Source organism: Lampetra fluviatilis, chromosome 17 (assembly GCF_964198595.1).
Source record: "Lampetra fluviatilis chromosome 17, kcLamFluv1.1, whole genome shotgun sequence".
Classification (NCBI taxonomy): Eukaryota; Metazoa; Chordata; class Hyperoartia; order Petromyzontiformes; family Petromyzontidae; genus Lampetra; species Lampetra fluviatilis.
The window spans coordinates 11,230,049-11,245,414 of record NC_136291.1 but is presented as its reverse complement, the minus strand read 5'-3'; the positions used below and the strand labels follow the sequence as shown (position 1 = coordinate 11,245,414).

General features: G+C 41.4%; 1 protein-coding gene across 4 annotated transcripts in view; it reads left to right on the top strand.

The window, feature by feature from the left end:
- ADCY2 (adenylate cyclase 2) overlaps window positions 1-15,366 on the top strand; it is a 300,516-nt gene that overhangs the window by 83,762 nt on the left and 201,388 nt on the right. For all 4 annotated transcript variants that reach the window (XM_078864180.1, XM_078864181.1, XM_078864182.1 and 1 more), the window contains one exon: window positions 4,797-4,994. In XM_078864180.1, coding sequence (XP_078720306.1) covers window positions 4,797-4,994 — 198 coding nt within the window. The remainder of the gene's footprint in view (window positions 1-4,796; window positions 4,995-15,366) is intronic.

The window sequence follows — 15,366 nt, the reverse complement described above, 5'->3', positions numbered from 1 at the left end:
ATAACACTATGTAACACGATTTCTGTTCCTGGGTAGTAAGTGTTATTTTCTAATTGCTTATGCCTCAAAAGTATAGAAAATGGCTATTATTCCCCACGAACTTTGCTTTTGTGATCAGGACTTTACGTGAAGGAATAACACTAATGCACACGTAATCTCATTGAAAATTAAATAGGTAGATTTCAAAATATCAATGTCCTGGTCACAAAAGCAAAGTTTGTGGGGAATAGTAGGCATTTTCTGTACTTTTGAGGCAGAAGCACTTTGGAAATAATACTTACTACCCAGGAAGAAAAAATAAAAAAAAACATTTGTTACACGGTGTAATCAAGCACAACCTTTTTTTGCGGCTGTAGCTGGATCTTGTCGGCTAAATTTAAAACGATAGGGTTTACATTTTACATTGCTTGGTGATTGGGCTTATACCTTCAACTTGCTCGGCTTGAGGAATGCGATTTAGTCACAGGTGAATGCCCAGATTTAAATCCGGGTTCTCAGTCGTATTGGCACAGGGCTGTGGTGCATCCATTGTGACCTTATGAAGCCACCTCTGTGCAACTCTTAGTTTGACTTTCTCACACTCGGTGGATTACGTGCAATTTACGAGCGGAATCAATCTTCTATACCTGCACACTCACCGGTCTGAGAGCTTCCAGATGGGAGATATGGGTGCCTACATGCTGATTGGTTTGTCGAGTTGCCTGATGCATGCCACACCATTGTCGCAAAAAAATCCCTTTTTTTAAGGTGAATTTTTGTCTTCAATTTGTACAAATCTGTGCTACAAGAGCAGGGCAAAAGAGATATGCATAACGTGACAGCAATGTTACTGCACATGTTTGTAGGTATGTGTACTGTATGTATGTTAAACTTCTTTCGCAACATACTCTTTGGTTCTTTCAGTAAAGCGGTCGTCATCAGGCCTGATGACGACCGCTTACGATCGAAACGTTGTGATTTGTTTTATTTTATTTCTAACTACGTGACTTTACCGAAAGAACCAAAAGCTTCTTTTCGCACCGTACGCCAGCCAACCGTGCTAATCGGAGGTGCGGTTTGCATGCCCCATTACCGCGTTTTCTTGAGATCAGATAACTGAAGCATAAAAGTAAAAAAAATATTACGTGAAAAAAAGACGGTGTTCGAATGTGACATCTGGTGGATAGGGCATGCAAACATCGAATGGTCTCCACGGTGGCAAGATGTTATTCTGGTTTTCAGGAGGTCATGGGTTCGATCCAGGCCCTGACGCCTGTATATTTGGAGTTTGCATGTTCTCCTCGTGGTCGTATGGATTTTTCTTCGGGAATTCCGGTTTTTCTCTCACATTTAGAAACGTGCATTTAGACTTTAGAGTATATGGCTGCTCTAAATTTTCACGCGATAAGCCACTTCGTTGAGCGATCCTTTGTGCTCGCCAGGTTGCTTGTAAAATAGAGTTGTACAGCTCAGTGGGCATTGCCTGGTAAAATTAAAAATAGTTTTTTTTTGTTTCATAGTTTAACATTTGCTAAAAGCAAGAGTTTTTTTTTTATCAAGAGTGCTGTAAACGACAGACAGGGTAAGGCCTAATTGTGCTGGATGTTTAGCAACGTGTAGTTTTTTTGCCAATCTATAAATGTGGGGCTGGGGGGCGGGGCAGGAATGTATTCTCTGCAGTATTATTCAATTGATAATAAATTCCCTCTTACTTTCCCATGACAGTAATAAAAAGGCTTTTGGTAAATAATACAGAGAGCTTTTTAATTAATTCCGTGGGCCTCAGATATATATGCAGTGAGACACGAAGTGGAGAGATATGAGGCACGACAGCACTACATTATGTATCCATACATCATGCCAATTTAACGTTTACCTTATGCCATTAGCCAGCTGGGTGATGGAGCATCTAATAATGCAACACGAGCAGCAGGTGTGAAATTAACTTCAAGCAGCAGCTAAAAAAAACCATCAACACTTTGACGTCTTTCGTGTTTGCGGGGAGCAGAGTGAATGTGACCTACATTTGGGAACAATAGGCATCTGCCTTCTCAATTGTTCTTCAGAACGAACAGTGGCATTCATCAATGCTGAACACAAAATAATAATTAGTGTCGTGGAATATACAGGTAACAGCATAGATAAGCAGACAAATGCATCTCCATATCTCTCTCCTTATCTGATATATGAAGGAGACGTATTGTCTGGAGATAATAAAATAATTAAAATAAAACATAATATAATACAATTCTCACGTTTCGGCCACAACGCAAGCAGCCGTCATCAGGTGAGAATTTTATTATATTATGTTTAATTGTTATTATTTTATTATTTCCCTTCTACGTGACTTTACCGAAATAACCAAGAATATGAATCCCTGCAGTCACGAAAGCTTTAAATCGAAACGTATTGTCTGCTTTATCCATAATAGAGGTTTTTCGGTGAGATCACGTAAATATAAATGCGTCGTTAAACCTGCCACCACCCAACACAGCCAATTAGTAAGGTTTGTCACGTAAACAGAACATGCCAATTAGTTACTAGTACAGCACACTGGTGTGTTGGAGAGTATACCCACATCTTCTTGGTTCTTTCGGTAAAGTCACGTAGAAGGGAAATAATAAAATAATAAAACATAATAAAAAACAATTCTCACGACGTTTCGGCCATAACGCAAGCAGTCGTCCTCAAGTGAAGAACAGGTCTGTCGGAAAGACAGCGTTCTTCACCTGAGGACGGCTTTTGCGTTGTGGCCGAAACGTCGTGAGAATTGTATTTTATTATGTTTTATTTTTATTATTTTATTATTTCCCTTCTTAGTGACTTTACCGAAAGAACCAAGATGAATCCCTGCAGTCACGAAAGCTTTAAATCAAAATTTATACCCACATCATTTACAATACTCTCTAACACACAACCGGTATGCTGTACTAGTAACTCATTGGCATGTTTTATTCACGTGACAAATCTTACTAATTGGCTGTTGGGTGGTGGCAGGTTAAACGACACATTTATATGCACGCGATCTAACCCAAAAATCTCTATTATGGATAATATTGGTCGCGAAAGCCTACTACATGTTAAATGTATCTGCTTTAGTTACTTGTAGTCTCCACAACGATGCTCATAATTACTTTGTGTTATGTATTTCGTCATTTTTTCTTCAAAATAGGACCAACATCTTTAAGAGAGGGTCCTCACCAATTAGATCTTGGCAGTTCGCCAGCATTGATTCGCAAACAACCCCGACTCTGCTGATGAGACGCCGCGTGTCAAAACCAGTCCAGACTGGTGCTGAAACTGAATCAATTCTGATGAAATTATGCACTCCCGAAGGCCATAGAACGGATGGGTTGCGTAAAAAAAAAACTTTTATTTTTTGACGGAGAGACAGCTATATGTGGAAGAGACATTGCCTGATTCTCTAGTTTTTTCCTAAAAATTTGTGTTCTTTAAAAAACAAAAACATAAATTCCAGTTGAAAATCTAATTGCGCTATCAGTTTCATGAGCCGAAGATTCACTTCAGAGCAATGCATCACCCCATGATAGAAAATTGGTAACATTATGATATCACGTAACAATTTCTGAGATGTCTTGAAATTCTTCTTTTTTTATCGACAAAGCAGGATTGTAAAAAAATCAAGCGAAATACCAAATGTTGTGCAATCAATCATTGTGGGGGTCTCATAAGGCCAAATATGTAATGTTTTTGCACAAGTGTAAAGGAGGCCTCAATAGCATAATTAACAAAGCTTTTCACTGAAGCCAGTAACACAACGCATATCGATTACATTCCCAAGTGAGATCCGAGATCCCGTTCCCTATTCCTTAAGTACCAATCACCCTGTCTTCTCGAACCTTCTCAACCGATTCTATCCCCTTAGCCAATCAATCCCAAAATAATTCCCCAATGGGTCTCTAACTGGCCCTCAGTCTACACTTGAAATTTCACAGGCATTGAGCCCTTCAAATAATTTGACCGATCAGCTTCATCCCACTCACGGCTCAACACAACAGTGCGTGAGCGGGGCAGCCAATCACGTGAGTCAAAGCTCTCGGCTGAACGTGTCAGCTGTTGCAATTTGACAGATAACCGATGGGGCACAACCCCATATCCATTTCAATGGCGACTATACCTGTTGAGTGCACTCACAGTATTCCTTACACCTATCTAAACATGACCTAGCCTGGCAAACATGCTGTGCTGTGGGTGCCTGATTTACCAGCACACACATGATCTGTTGATAATGAACTGCATGCAAACATAAAAAGGAGACATCTCGTCTTAATGGGATCTTTTCTAGATATAAATAGTTGTCATCTATCATGAAACCCTACAATACTTTGAGAGATAAGTCACCTGTCTCCAGGCCATATGTGTTGAAATTTTGCCATCCAGATGAGGAGACCATCTTCTATAGAATGGAGCAAAGTCAAATGTTGATAATGATTTTATCCATTTTTAGATAAGGTTGAAAGCTCTGTCTGTCCGTCCATCTAGCTACCCATTGCTTCATAATGCGGGGGGTCACAAGGACGCTCATAGAGATGATCCAATATGTGCCAAAAACTAGTACAAAATTGCTTTGCCATTAGGGACTTGCCTGAGTGGAAACCAGCCACATTGATGAAAGCGTTGCAAAAAAACTCCTGATAAAATTATTATTAGCAAATATGCAAATGCCATAATAATAATAATTACCGGTAATAAATTATGGCATCCGAATGTTGGACAGCATTGCACAACCCGCGCATGCTCACGATTTCCGATTCCACGTTTTGTTTGTTGAGTTGCTTTATTTTTTTTTCTCCCAGGAAGTGAAGAATCACCTGGCGTTCATCGTGACGGTGGCCACGGCACTGGGCGTGTTCCTGACCATCTTTGTGCTGGCATGCGTGGAGGCGGTGTTCACGCGCCTCCTCCGCGTCTTCGCCCTGGCCATATGGGCCACCCTCGTGGCCATGGGCTACCTCTTCATGTTCTGCGGAGGCGTCGTCTCGGCCTGGGACCAGGTCGGTGCGATTCCCCCCCACCCACCGTGGTCAAACCGCCTCGAGCCGCAGTCGTCACCATTGTTACCGTTGTTAACGCTTTCCCATTCCGAGACGTCTGAAAGTTGCGGGGTTGGATGTCCCGTTCAACCGCCGAATCTCGGGATGTGCGAGCGGTTATTAGCGTACATTTTATTCAGAGAGCCGTAGTAGCGCCGCTTTTTTAAAGACGTTGCACTTACCGCAGAGAACCGTAGCAACACGACCGCACTCTGTGATAGCCAGCGCCAAACTCTGCCACACACCCTACCGCATGGCCTTCTGGGAGCCTCGGTACGTCTTCTGACCTGAAAATGTAACCGATAAAGTTATTTTATTTAAAAAACTGATGACATACACGTATACCATCGGAATGAAAAACGGTTAAATAGAGTTTGAGGCAGTTGGAGCAGATGGAAGTTGAAATTTTGAAATTATGGTCAGGGATCAACTCACCCCATTATTCCTCCAGGGTCAATCAGATAAGTAAAACTCAGGGATAGTCTCGAGCAGCTGTCCGATTGAAAATACTAATTAGAAATATAAATGTGCTTACTACAGTGCCAGACACTCGTCTAAAGCTGAGCCCAACGACAGGGTAAAAAATCGAATGTCAACACCCTAGTGCAGTAAATGTCACTAAGTGGCAATGATGTAACCACATTGTTTACCAGGCTAGGTACACCTGGCCCCTGCCGGAAAGCTTTGCTGGCAGGAGGGCATGAAACAGACCCAGATGTGAATGAAAATATTGCACCATCCACACACTCCCCAACCTGCTATGGCCCCTGTAAATACATTGCAATGGATATAATCATTATTATTGTGATTCTTATATAAAGTCATGCAATGCTTCTCAAGAGATAATGGATTTCACTGGGCAGTCACACCCAGCTCAATAAGAGTCATTAAATTTAAATGTTACTCATTTGCTTGGTGGTTCACTCATTAATATTGTATATACGTATATATATATGGATTATAGAGCCTAGTATATCTGAATTGTGCGTGGGTTCACATTATAATATGTCCTTCTGAAACTCCATTATTCCCCAGAGCATCACTTTGCATGGCAGAGAAATGCTCTGGAGGATTATGTCACAGGACTCATTGTGGAGTCACTTCTTAACCAACACCAGACGAGGTTCGTTTGTACTTTGCAAAGAGTTATTTGCCATGTCACGCGTCCAGATTTTGTCTAACTTCTTTGCCATAAAAGATGAGTGGAATTAATGATAGGAATCATTGCACATATGTTGTTTCCCATATGCGTTCATGGGTGACTGAGCTCAAACCACCAACTAGGGTGGTTGAAATCTGGATTCAAACCCCCACGATTTCAGCTGTACTGGGCTCATTCTTGTGACACGGCTATCACGATCCTCCAGAGTTACCTGGCTGTCCCATACATTATTAAACAGTGAGACCTGTGATAAGAGAGGCAGCGTTTTTACAAATTTGAAGGCAGCATAGATGGGGGAGACAATGATGAAACGCACAGAGAGAGGGGCGTTTTGATGAGCATGACAGGTCCTGACGCACTTGGTGCCTTGAGAATAAGCATTGATATTCAGAGATGCCACACGGGAATTGCCTGGCTTTGTTCACAAATTGTGTGTATGTGTGTATGTGCATGTGTGCGAATGATTGCGTGACAAACCCGGTGAGCTGAGTTTGATTCCCAGCCATGGCTAACCATCAGTAAGTGACAAGCGATATCCAGGTTGACTCAGCTTTAAATGAGTGCCTGGCACAGTATGTAAACATGAGCACTGCAGAGACAAAGGTGGCGTGGCGTGGTGCTGGCCATAATACCCATTTCGTGGCCATTCTGGCCTTAATAGGTGCTCGCTAAAGTGCACTTCTCCTAACATTCTATGGAGGTTGTATTGCTAGTTTTGTCTTTAATTTCCTTGTGGAGAGTATTGCTGCAGTGCTTAGAATGCTGCTCTCTTTGTTCCAGTGTTCTAATGTACAACATCGGTGGAACAATGTACTTGGCTTTTCTGTCAACAAGTACTTGATTTCGTATCTAACATCAGTACCGGGGATACAAAGGCAGCCAAGCGTACATCTGGACACACATTACCTTGTGTGCCGTGCCAGCCTTGGTAGATTGCTCTCTAACTGCACTTGTCCCAACAGTATGTTAAAGGCTATATGGGAGATCTCTTTGTCTTTTGTATGTAAGAGTGTGTTTTCTTCATATCTTAAAATACGTTTACAGTGAGGGAAAAAAAGTATTTGATCCTCTGCTGATTTTGTACGTTTGCCCACTGACAAAGAAATGATCAGTCTATAATTTTAATGGTAGGTTTATTTGAACAGTGAAAGACAGAATAACAACAACAATATCCAGAAGAACATACGTCAAAAATGTTATAAATTGATTTGCATTTTAATGAGGGAAATAAGTATTTGACCCCTTCTCAATCAGAAAGATTTCTGGCTCCCAGGTGCCTTTTATACAGGTAACGAGCTGAGATTAGGAGCACACTCTTAAAGGGAGTGCTCCTAATCTCAGCTTGTTACCTGTATAAACGACACCTGTTCACAGAAGCAATCAATCAATCAGATTCCAAACTCTCCACCACGGCCAAGACCAAAGAGCTCTCCAAGGATGTCAGGGACAAGATTGTAGACCTACACAAGGCTGAAATGGGCTACAAGACCATCGCCAAGCAGCTTTGTGAGAAGGTGACAACAATTGGTGCGATTATTCGCAAATGGAAGAAACACAAAAGAACTGTCAATCTCCCTCGGCCTGGGGCTCCATGCAAGATCTCACCTCGTGGAGTTGCAATGATCATGAGAACGGTGAGGAATCAGCCCAGATCTTGTCAATGATCTCAAGGCAGCTGGGACGATAGTCACCAAGAAAATAGTTGGTAACACATTATGCCGTGAAGGACTGAAATCCTGCAGCGCCCGCAAGGTCCCCCTGCTCAAGAAAGCACAAATACATGCCCGTATGAAGTTTGCCAATGAACATCTGAATGATACAGAGGACAACTGGGTGAAAGTGTTGTGGTCAGATGAGACCAAAATGGAGCTCTTTGGCATCAACTCAACTCGGCGTGTTTGGAGGAGGACGAATGCTGCCTATTTCCCCAAGAACACCATCCCCACCGTCAAACATGGAGGTAGAAACATTATGCTTTGGGGGTGTTTTTCTGCTAAGGGGACAGGACAACTTCACCACGTCAAAGGGACGATGGACGGGGCCATGTACCGTCAAATCTTGGGTGAGAACCTCCTTCCCTCAGCCAGGGCATTGAAAATGGGTCGTGGATGGGTATTCCAGCATGATAATGACCCCAAACACACGGCCAAGGCAACAAAGGAGTGGCTCAAGAAGAAGCACATTAAGGTCCTGGAGTGGCCTAGCCAGTCTCCAGACCTTAATCCCATAGAAAATCTGTGGAGGGAGCTGAAGGTTCGAGTTGCCAAACGTCAGCCTCGAAACCTTAATGACTTGGAGAAGATCTGCAAAGAGGAGTGGGACAAAATCCCTCCTGAGATGTGTGCAAACCTTGTGGCCAACTACAAGAAACGTCTGATCTCTGTGATTGCCAACAAGGGTTTTGCCACAAAGTACTAAGTCATGTTTTGCAGAGGGGTCAAATACTCTCATTAAAATGCAAATCAATTTATAACATTTTTGACATGCGTTTTTCTGGATTTTGTTGTTGTTATTCTGTCTCTCACTGTTCAAATAAACCTACCATTAAAATTATAGACTGATCATTTCTTCGTCAGTGGGCAAACGTACAAAATCAGCAGGGGATCAAATACTTTTTTCCCTCACTGTATATCCAGCTGGGGATAAAATGACTGGAAACCGAGTTAGAAGTTATTTGTTGTTAATTAGCGTGCACTACTGTACTGCGTTTTATACTCATGTATTGCGGACCCTTTGGAAATGAGGCCCGCCACATGCAGTAGGTTAGAGCAAACACGGCGCCTGGAAATGCCATCTAAGGGACATTTAGATTGGCGTGGCTTTGGCTTCCTTTGATGTTTTTGTAAAGCCTCCACCCTTATGGATGTGGCTACTGGGGAAACTAGTGAAGCGGTGACACACCCACTCTTTTTTTCTTTGCTTCTCCAGCAGCAAGATCATTCTGAAATAGAGTCTGACTGTGTCTCGAGGTGGCTTTGTATCTCATGGGGATGATGCCTATGTAGGAGTGATGAGCTGATGCTGCTGAGGTCGTGGGTTTGTGTCTGGGTTGTCTGGCTTGGAGGCACCTCAGATTAGCACGGTTGGCTACATATGGTGCGAAAGAAATTCAACATACACACACATACCTGTATTGAAACCATAATCTCGAGTTTAGTGAGTTGATGGTCTGAGAATTTTTTTTCATGAATCTGGGTTTTTCAGTTTTAGCTTTGGGGAAACAATGTCAGGGTTATTCTCATACTTGGAACGCTTATGAAAAGAAATTCCATTGATTGCCCAATAAAAATATAATTAAAAATCAAATCAAAGTAGTTATCTTTTTGGGGCCATTATCTGACATGATGTGAAAATTCCGAATGGAAATTAATTCCTTTCCTGACACGATGCCGATAACACAATTGTAATGCAATGGAGACGTAAACCATCGTAAAGCAAATTCTCGACAATCTGTGTCACTATAGTGCCGACATGAATGTAGAAACAAACAGTAACTGTTGGATTTCATTTCCTCCTTCACATCGCCACCAAAAACTATTCGAATTTATATAGTGTCTAAATGCGACCGCACCTTAATTGATCAATACACCTTTATTCAGTATCATGCCCTTCATAATAAAATGTCGTCATAAGACATTTTACAAACACAACAAAACAGTATGAAGTAAGCAATTCATAAAAAATTACGCGGCAAATTAAACGATGTAGACATGCAAGACACTATCATAACAGAGCTCAAATTGTCATCAAGTTTTTATTGTAAGAAAAAAAACCAACACCCAAGGAAACCAAAACGGTGGTTCAGAATGTGATCCTGCCACACCATCGGCAGCATCTGGTGTGCATGCTCTCACAAGTGAAATTGAGAGTGCATTACTGGTAATGATATTGACCAAAAACAGAATAGCCTCGTGGCCAGTCTCACCAGCAACGGGTCACCTCTTGGCGAGACAAACTTGGAAATGGTTTGACTTATTTGGAATCACAAAGACTGATTTATTAGGTTAACTACCAGGTGCACAGCTGTCAATGAGACACAAACAGCGGATTTCAAATGTTTCACATGAAGCACAACATGTTCTTGGAAATATTTCCATTTCTCGACCAGAAAATTTGAGGTGACATCACACTGAATATAATGCATTCCTGTGCATGTGATTTCGCAATGATTCAATTTGTCAACGAGAACATCGATAAGAACGTGCTTTATATTAACGCTTATAGTGAAACAATCCTTAAATGTATTTTGTTTTAAATGTAATTATTTATAATTGTGCCCACAATTTTATCAGTAGTGGGCATTTGTATCTATCAGCTGGTAGTGTCTTGCATGTGAAACATGTTGATACGTTTTATATAAAGAGGGTTTCCATGTATTGCTAAACTCGGTGCCTAGACAGACATGCATACTTACACAAAATCGGGATTTTATGGATCCTTACTTAATGTTAAATCAAACCTGATAACACTTCAAATGAAGATGCCGTGTATTGAAATATATTAATCAAATCATGAGGCCATTTTAAGGTTTGTTCAATATTTGTTCCTTCGATAACATTATTTAAATTTAGTGATAGCTCTATTGAGACAGCAAATTCTATTGCAGAGGATCAAGTCAGAGTACACCCCTACTAAAATGAGCAATGGAACAACAAATAATTTATATTGGCAGCCCAGAGATTGTGGTGGAAATTCCACATTTATATGACAGGGTCTTTCTGTGGTAGAAATACAAATATTAATCCACAAAGTATATAAATATGAACTAAACATGATATTGAATAGAAATGTACATACATATTCAAATGCACGAAATAGATATGTATAAACTTTTGAACGTAAAATTCTAAATAAGATTTAAATTAAAAATTTTAATATAGTTTCTACAACCATGTTTAATTTCCAATGGACATATAATATAACAGTTTTTTGTAGAAAGTCTTATATTTGACTGCATTATTAAACATTTCATAAAACAATTAAATTGTGACAAGCACAATTACAATGTTCAACAACTATTGTTGATTGTTCCAGCAGAAATATTCAAGAATCAAATGTTTTAAAATATCTGTATTTGTAATGAGTTTAATCACTGAAAGGAAATTACATCGGGCTTTGGGTCAAAGGGCTTTCTGCATAATTTTCAGAGTGTTTAAAATATATGTGTGCAATAGAAGTTTGTATTGAATGGAGAAATCTGTTTAGGAAACCTCAGTTGGTTATAGTAATGAGATCGCACATCCAAGCCAAGGGGACCTCAAAAAGTTTCAACAGGAAATTGTGTTTTCCAAACCACTTGTCCAAAGTGTGCATTTCCAAAACACAATAAAGCCAAAACTCGTGGAAAATATAACACGCAGTTGCGGTGTATTTTAAATGTTATTATTGTCACTAATTGCAATTTATAATCATATTTTTTAAGCTCACCACATTAATCATTGAACACTAACTTTTAATTAACAAGTAATAGGTTCCGGGCCAGGGCCTACACACTGATAGCATATACGGCTTCCTTTTGTAAAGTTGTTTAATTCACTTCCTCGTTGGTTAAGTCTGAAACGTTAGCCTATTTTATATTTATCCTGTCAAGGCAGTGCGTTAATGATGGACGTGGTGTGTTTGCTTGTGTGCTGCTACCAACACCGTTCCTTTTTTTTTTTTATTCCAAGTTAACGTGTTACTGCTGAATTTAGTTTTTAGATAGCGCTCCCGAAAAGCTCAAGCAAAAGTGTCTCCCCACTCAAATGAGCATGGAGGTAATTGCCCATTCTCTCACGTCCACTGTTCGTGGCTCTGGATCATTGGGGAGTACATTCCAAATGAGTATTGCAAGGGGCCAGTCTTTCTGTAAGATATCCACTACCAACTCAGCACAAAGTGGTACTCATCTTATTGACCCCAGAAGACCGATTAGCCGATTCGACCACCAACTTGGATTTTAATTGTGGATTGAGCACATTAACCACAGCACCTCCGCACGGCCAAACTAATTCGCAATAAAGATTGCCATTGAGCCATTATCTACGACAAATGCATTCAGCCTCCAGTAATTCCACCTCAGCCCTATTTGATGTCTAAAAATGGTAACCTTGATGCTAAGTGGATATCTGCAGCCTTGATGACCGGTAACAAGATTACTCTCGGACCCTTGAAGAAGCAGGCACGTCTCAGATTTGGAAAAAAAATCAAACAAAAAGAATTCTCTTCTCTGAGTCTCCCATTCGCAGGAGTTTTTTCTCCCCCTCTGAGTAAAACACATCACCTGCCACCGTTTACGCGTCTTCGCATGATGGTGGCGGCGGAGGAGAGGGCTGTGGGGGAGGGTGGATAATGGATCTCCGACCGAGTGGGGGATGCTCCGATCGATTTTTTTCCCTCGTACCTTTCCGCCATCACATTTTGCATTCCGCGCGGTGTCTTTTTGTAGTGCCGCTATGCCAACCGTGATTACTCTCCCACCTGACCTCTTTGTCACTCGTGTGCACTCACACATCTGTTTAACTCTGTAGCACCTGACCCGGAACTAGCCTGTGTTTAGCGCTGGCAGTGCTACAATGGATTGGGTAGTAATGGGAAAATTAGCATTGCGCTAATCTAGAAAATTTGCAGAATGTGGTTGAATATTGCTATTTTTTGTTATCAATGGCTACCAGCATCATAGAAATTCCTTATGATAGTCCTGGATAATCAATAACAATTTTTGCTTTGAAAGTTTGATCAAGGAGTCATAGTCGTGAGCATCATTAGCCATGATCAATCCACTGCTGGATGGATGAATGCCTCCCCATACCATTACTATCGCACATGGTCATATACTTGCATTATCTCATGCACAAGTGGAGAATCAGAGAATCTTTATGCTGTGTAAGACTGCGGCTCTGAACTCCAAACTATGGAGTGTATAACCTCGTACTACCCCAAAAATAAATTTGAAGGCGATGAGTGGCTGAGTGTGTAGGTGGGTGGCTGAGTGAGTGGGTGAGCAAGTTGGTGGATGGGTGAGTGAGTTGGGTGGTGGGTGAGCTGTTGGGTGAGTGGCTGAGTCGATGGGTGAATACGTCGGTGAGTGAGTGGGTGGGTCAACAAGTAGGTGAGTGGATGGGTGTGTGAGCACGTGGGTGAGTGGTTGAGTGGGTGGATGAATAAATCAGCGGGTGTATATGCAATTCACCAACTCTCAGACAGCAATTAATTGGCCCGTTACTTGCAAGTGAATCTCCAATGGTTACTCTCTATGTGAGCCATACAAAGTAACAATGTGTGAAGCTCTTCCATTTACATAAGTTATTTTGATAATTTTCATGTGTTTTTATTAAGCCTCGTTTTTTTAAAGCGGGGATGAATTCATCAATTTCCACGGAATCAAATTCATATTAATGATCCAGCAATCCAAGCACAATGGTATTAAAATGCATTCATCTTTTCTGAGATATGCGGCCAATGGTAATTTTCTTTCATACATTTTGCTTTCTCAAATGGTTGGTTGACCTGAAAAAATTTCCATTATGGTATATCGTTATCTATGATCGTTATCTATGATTGTCGTGTGATTGGAGACAAATGGATCTGTATTTCTAAAGATCGTTTTTTTTACCAACGATTAATTCATCGCTAGCCTATATATGTGTGGGTATAATGTTTAGTCACGCTGAAATAGTTTTGCATGAAATGTGTTTAGCAATTTGGGGAAATTACCACTTCAAAATGATATGCACTATTTAACCATGAATAATGTTTCAAGTATTTTTGCTTACCTATTGCAAAGATACATTATTTCACAAGCAGCCTTTGTTGTGTGGAACAAAAGACAAAGGAAGAAAGGGGGTTTCGTAAATTTTAATAGGGCGGATGAAGCGTGCATATATCAGTGTTTCAGCGACATACATTATAAATTACTCTCGGGCTTGCTAAGCAGCATAAAAGGTAGCCCGAGTATCTGATGTGGTGTCTGGCAGGAGGGGGGGCGGGTTAATACTGCATGACAGGGGCAGTGATGACAGGATGACAGTATCTCACTATCCAGATGGTAGACATCATTAATTAGATTTTTTTCTTTCCTTCAACGTTATGGGATTTTTTTTACAATTTCCTCTCCGTGTTACCATCGGGCGGCGCAAGAGTGAGGTCCTTTGTTAAAAGCAAATGACTGTCAGATCGCGCATTGCTGGTTGCCACAGCAGGGGGGGGAAGGGCACCTGTAAGGCGCCATTTTGAGCGCGGAGTTAATGGATCACGCAGGGATCACAACGTGCGTCAGGCGGCCGTCTCCACGGCTACGGGTTGGCAATTATCTTTCTGACATATCTGCGCGTTGATTTTGAACTGGTAACTTCACGTACGCTTGAGGTTTATCTTCGTACACTCCGGTTCCATCGTGCACGGTCGAAGAAAAAAAATGCACTCACCACTCGCTGCTCGCTTGTCAGCCTCCTCAGCTCCAACCTCCTTAATCCAAATTGCCTCACCTCCCCCACTTGACACAAATGGGTACACCCCTCCCCCTCGCCACTCGTCACTCCTGCCACCTTCTCTCGTCCTATTCTCGTTTGCCCCTTTCTCATATCCTGCAATTCACACAGAAAATGGCAAGTGGAATTTGTCTCGAGAGATACGCCGTTTTTTTTTGCTTCGAATGGCTTGATTGTTGCAAATAAATGTTTCCATCAAAACACTTAACGGTGGGGGGGGGGGATTAGCCATTGCTTGCGCAGGAGAAGCCGAGCTCAAATTCAGACAGCCGCATGTGGTCGAATCAAGTACAGAGAGTTGATGTTCCCCACCTCATCACCTAAATCTATAAAACTATGAACATTTTTTTTTATTTTACCAGGTAAGACCTACTGAGATATACAGCTCATATTCAAAAGTGACTTGGCCACAAATGATAGCCCAACAAAGTGGCTGATCACGTGGAAATGTACATCAGCCAAATATTCTAACGCATGTTTATGAATGTGGAGGGAAAAACCGGAGGATCCGGAGAATAATCTACACGCCTACAGGGAGAAAATGTAAACTCTAAATATGCAGTCACCAGGGTTGGGATCTAACCCACGACATCCTGTATACCAGGCGACGTAGTTAACATACCACCGTGGCATCCAAAGACCGCATTTAAAAAATACGCCACATTACATTTAGGTAAACGTGACGGGTAGTAGAATTTCACAC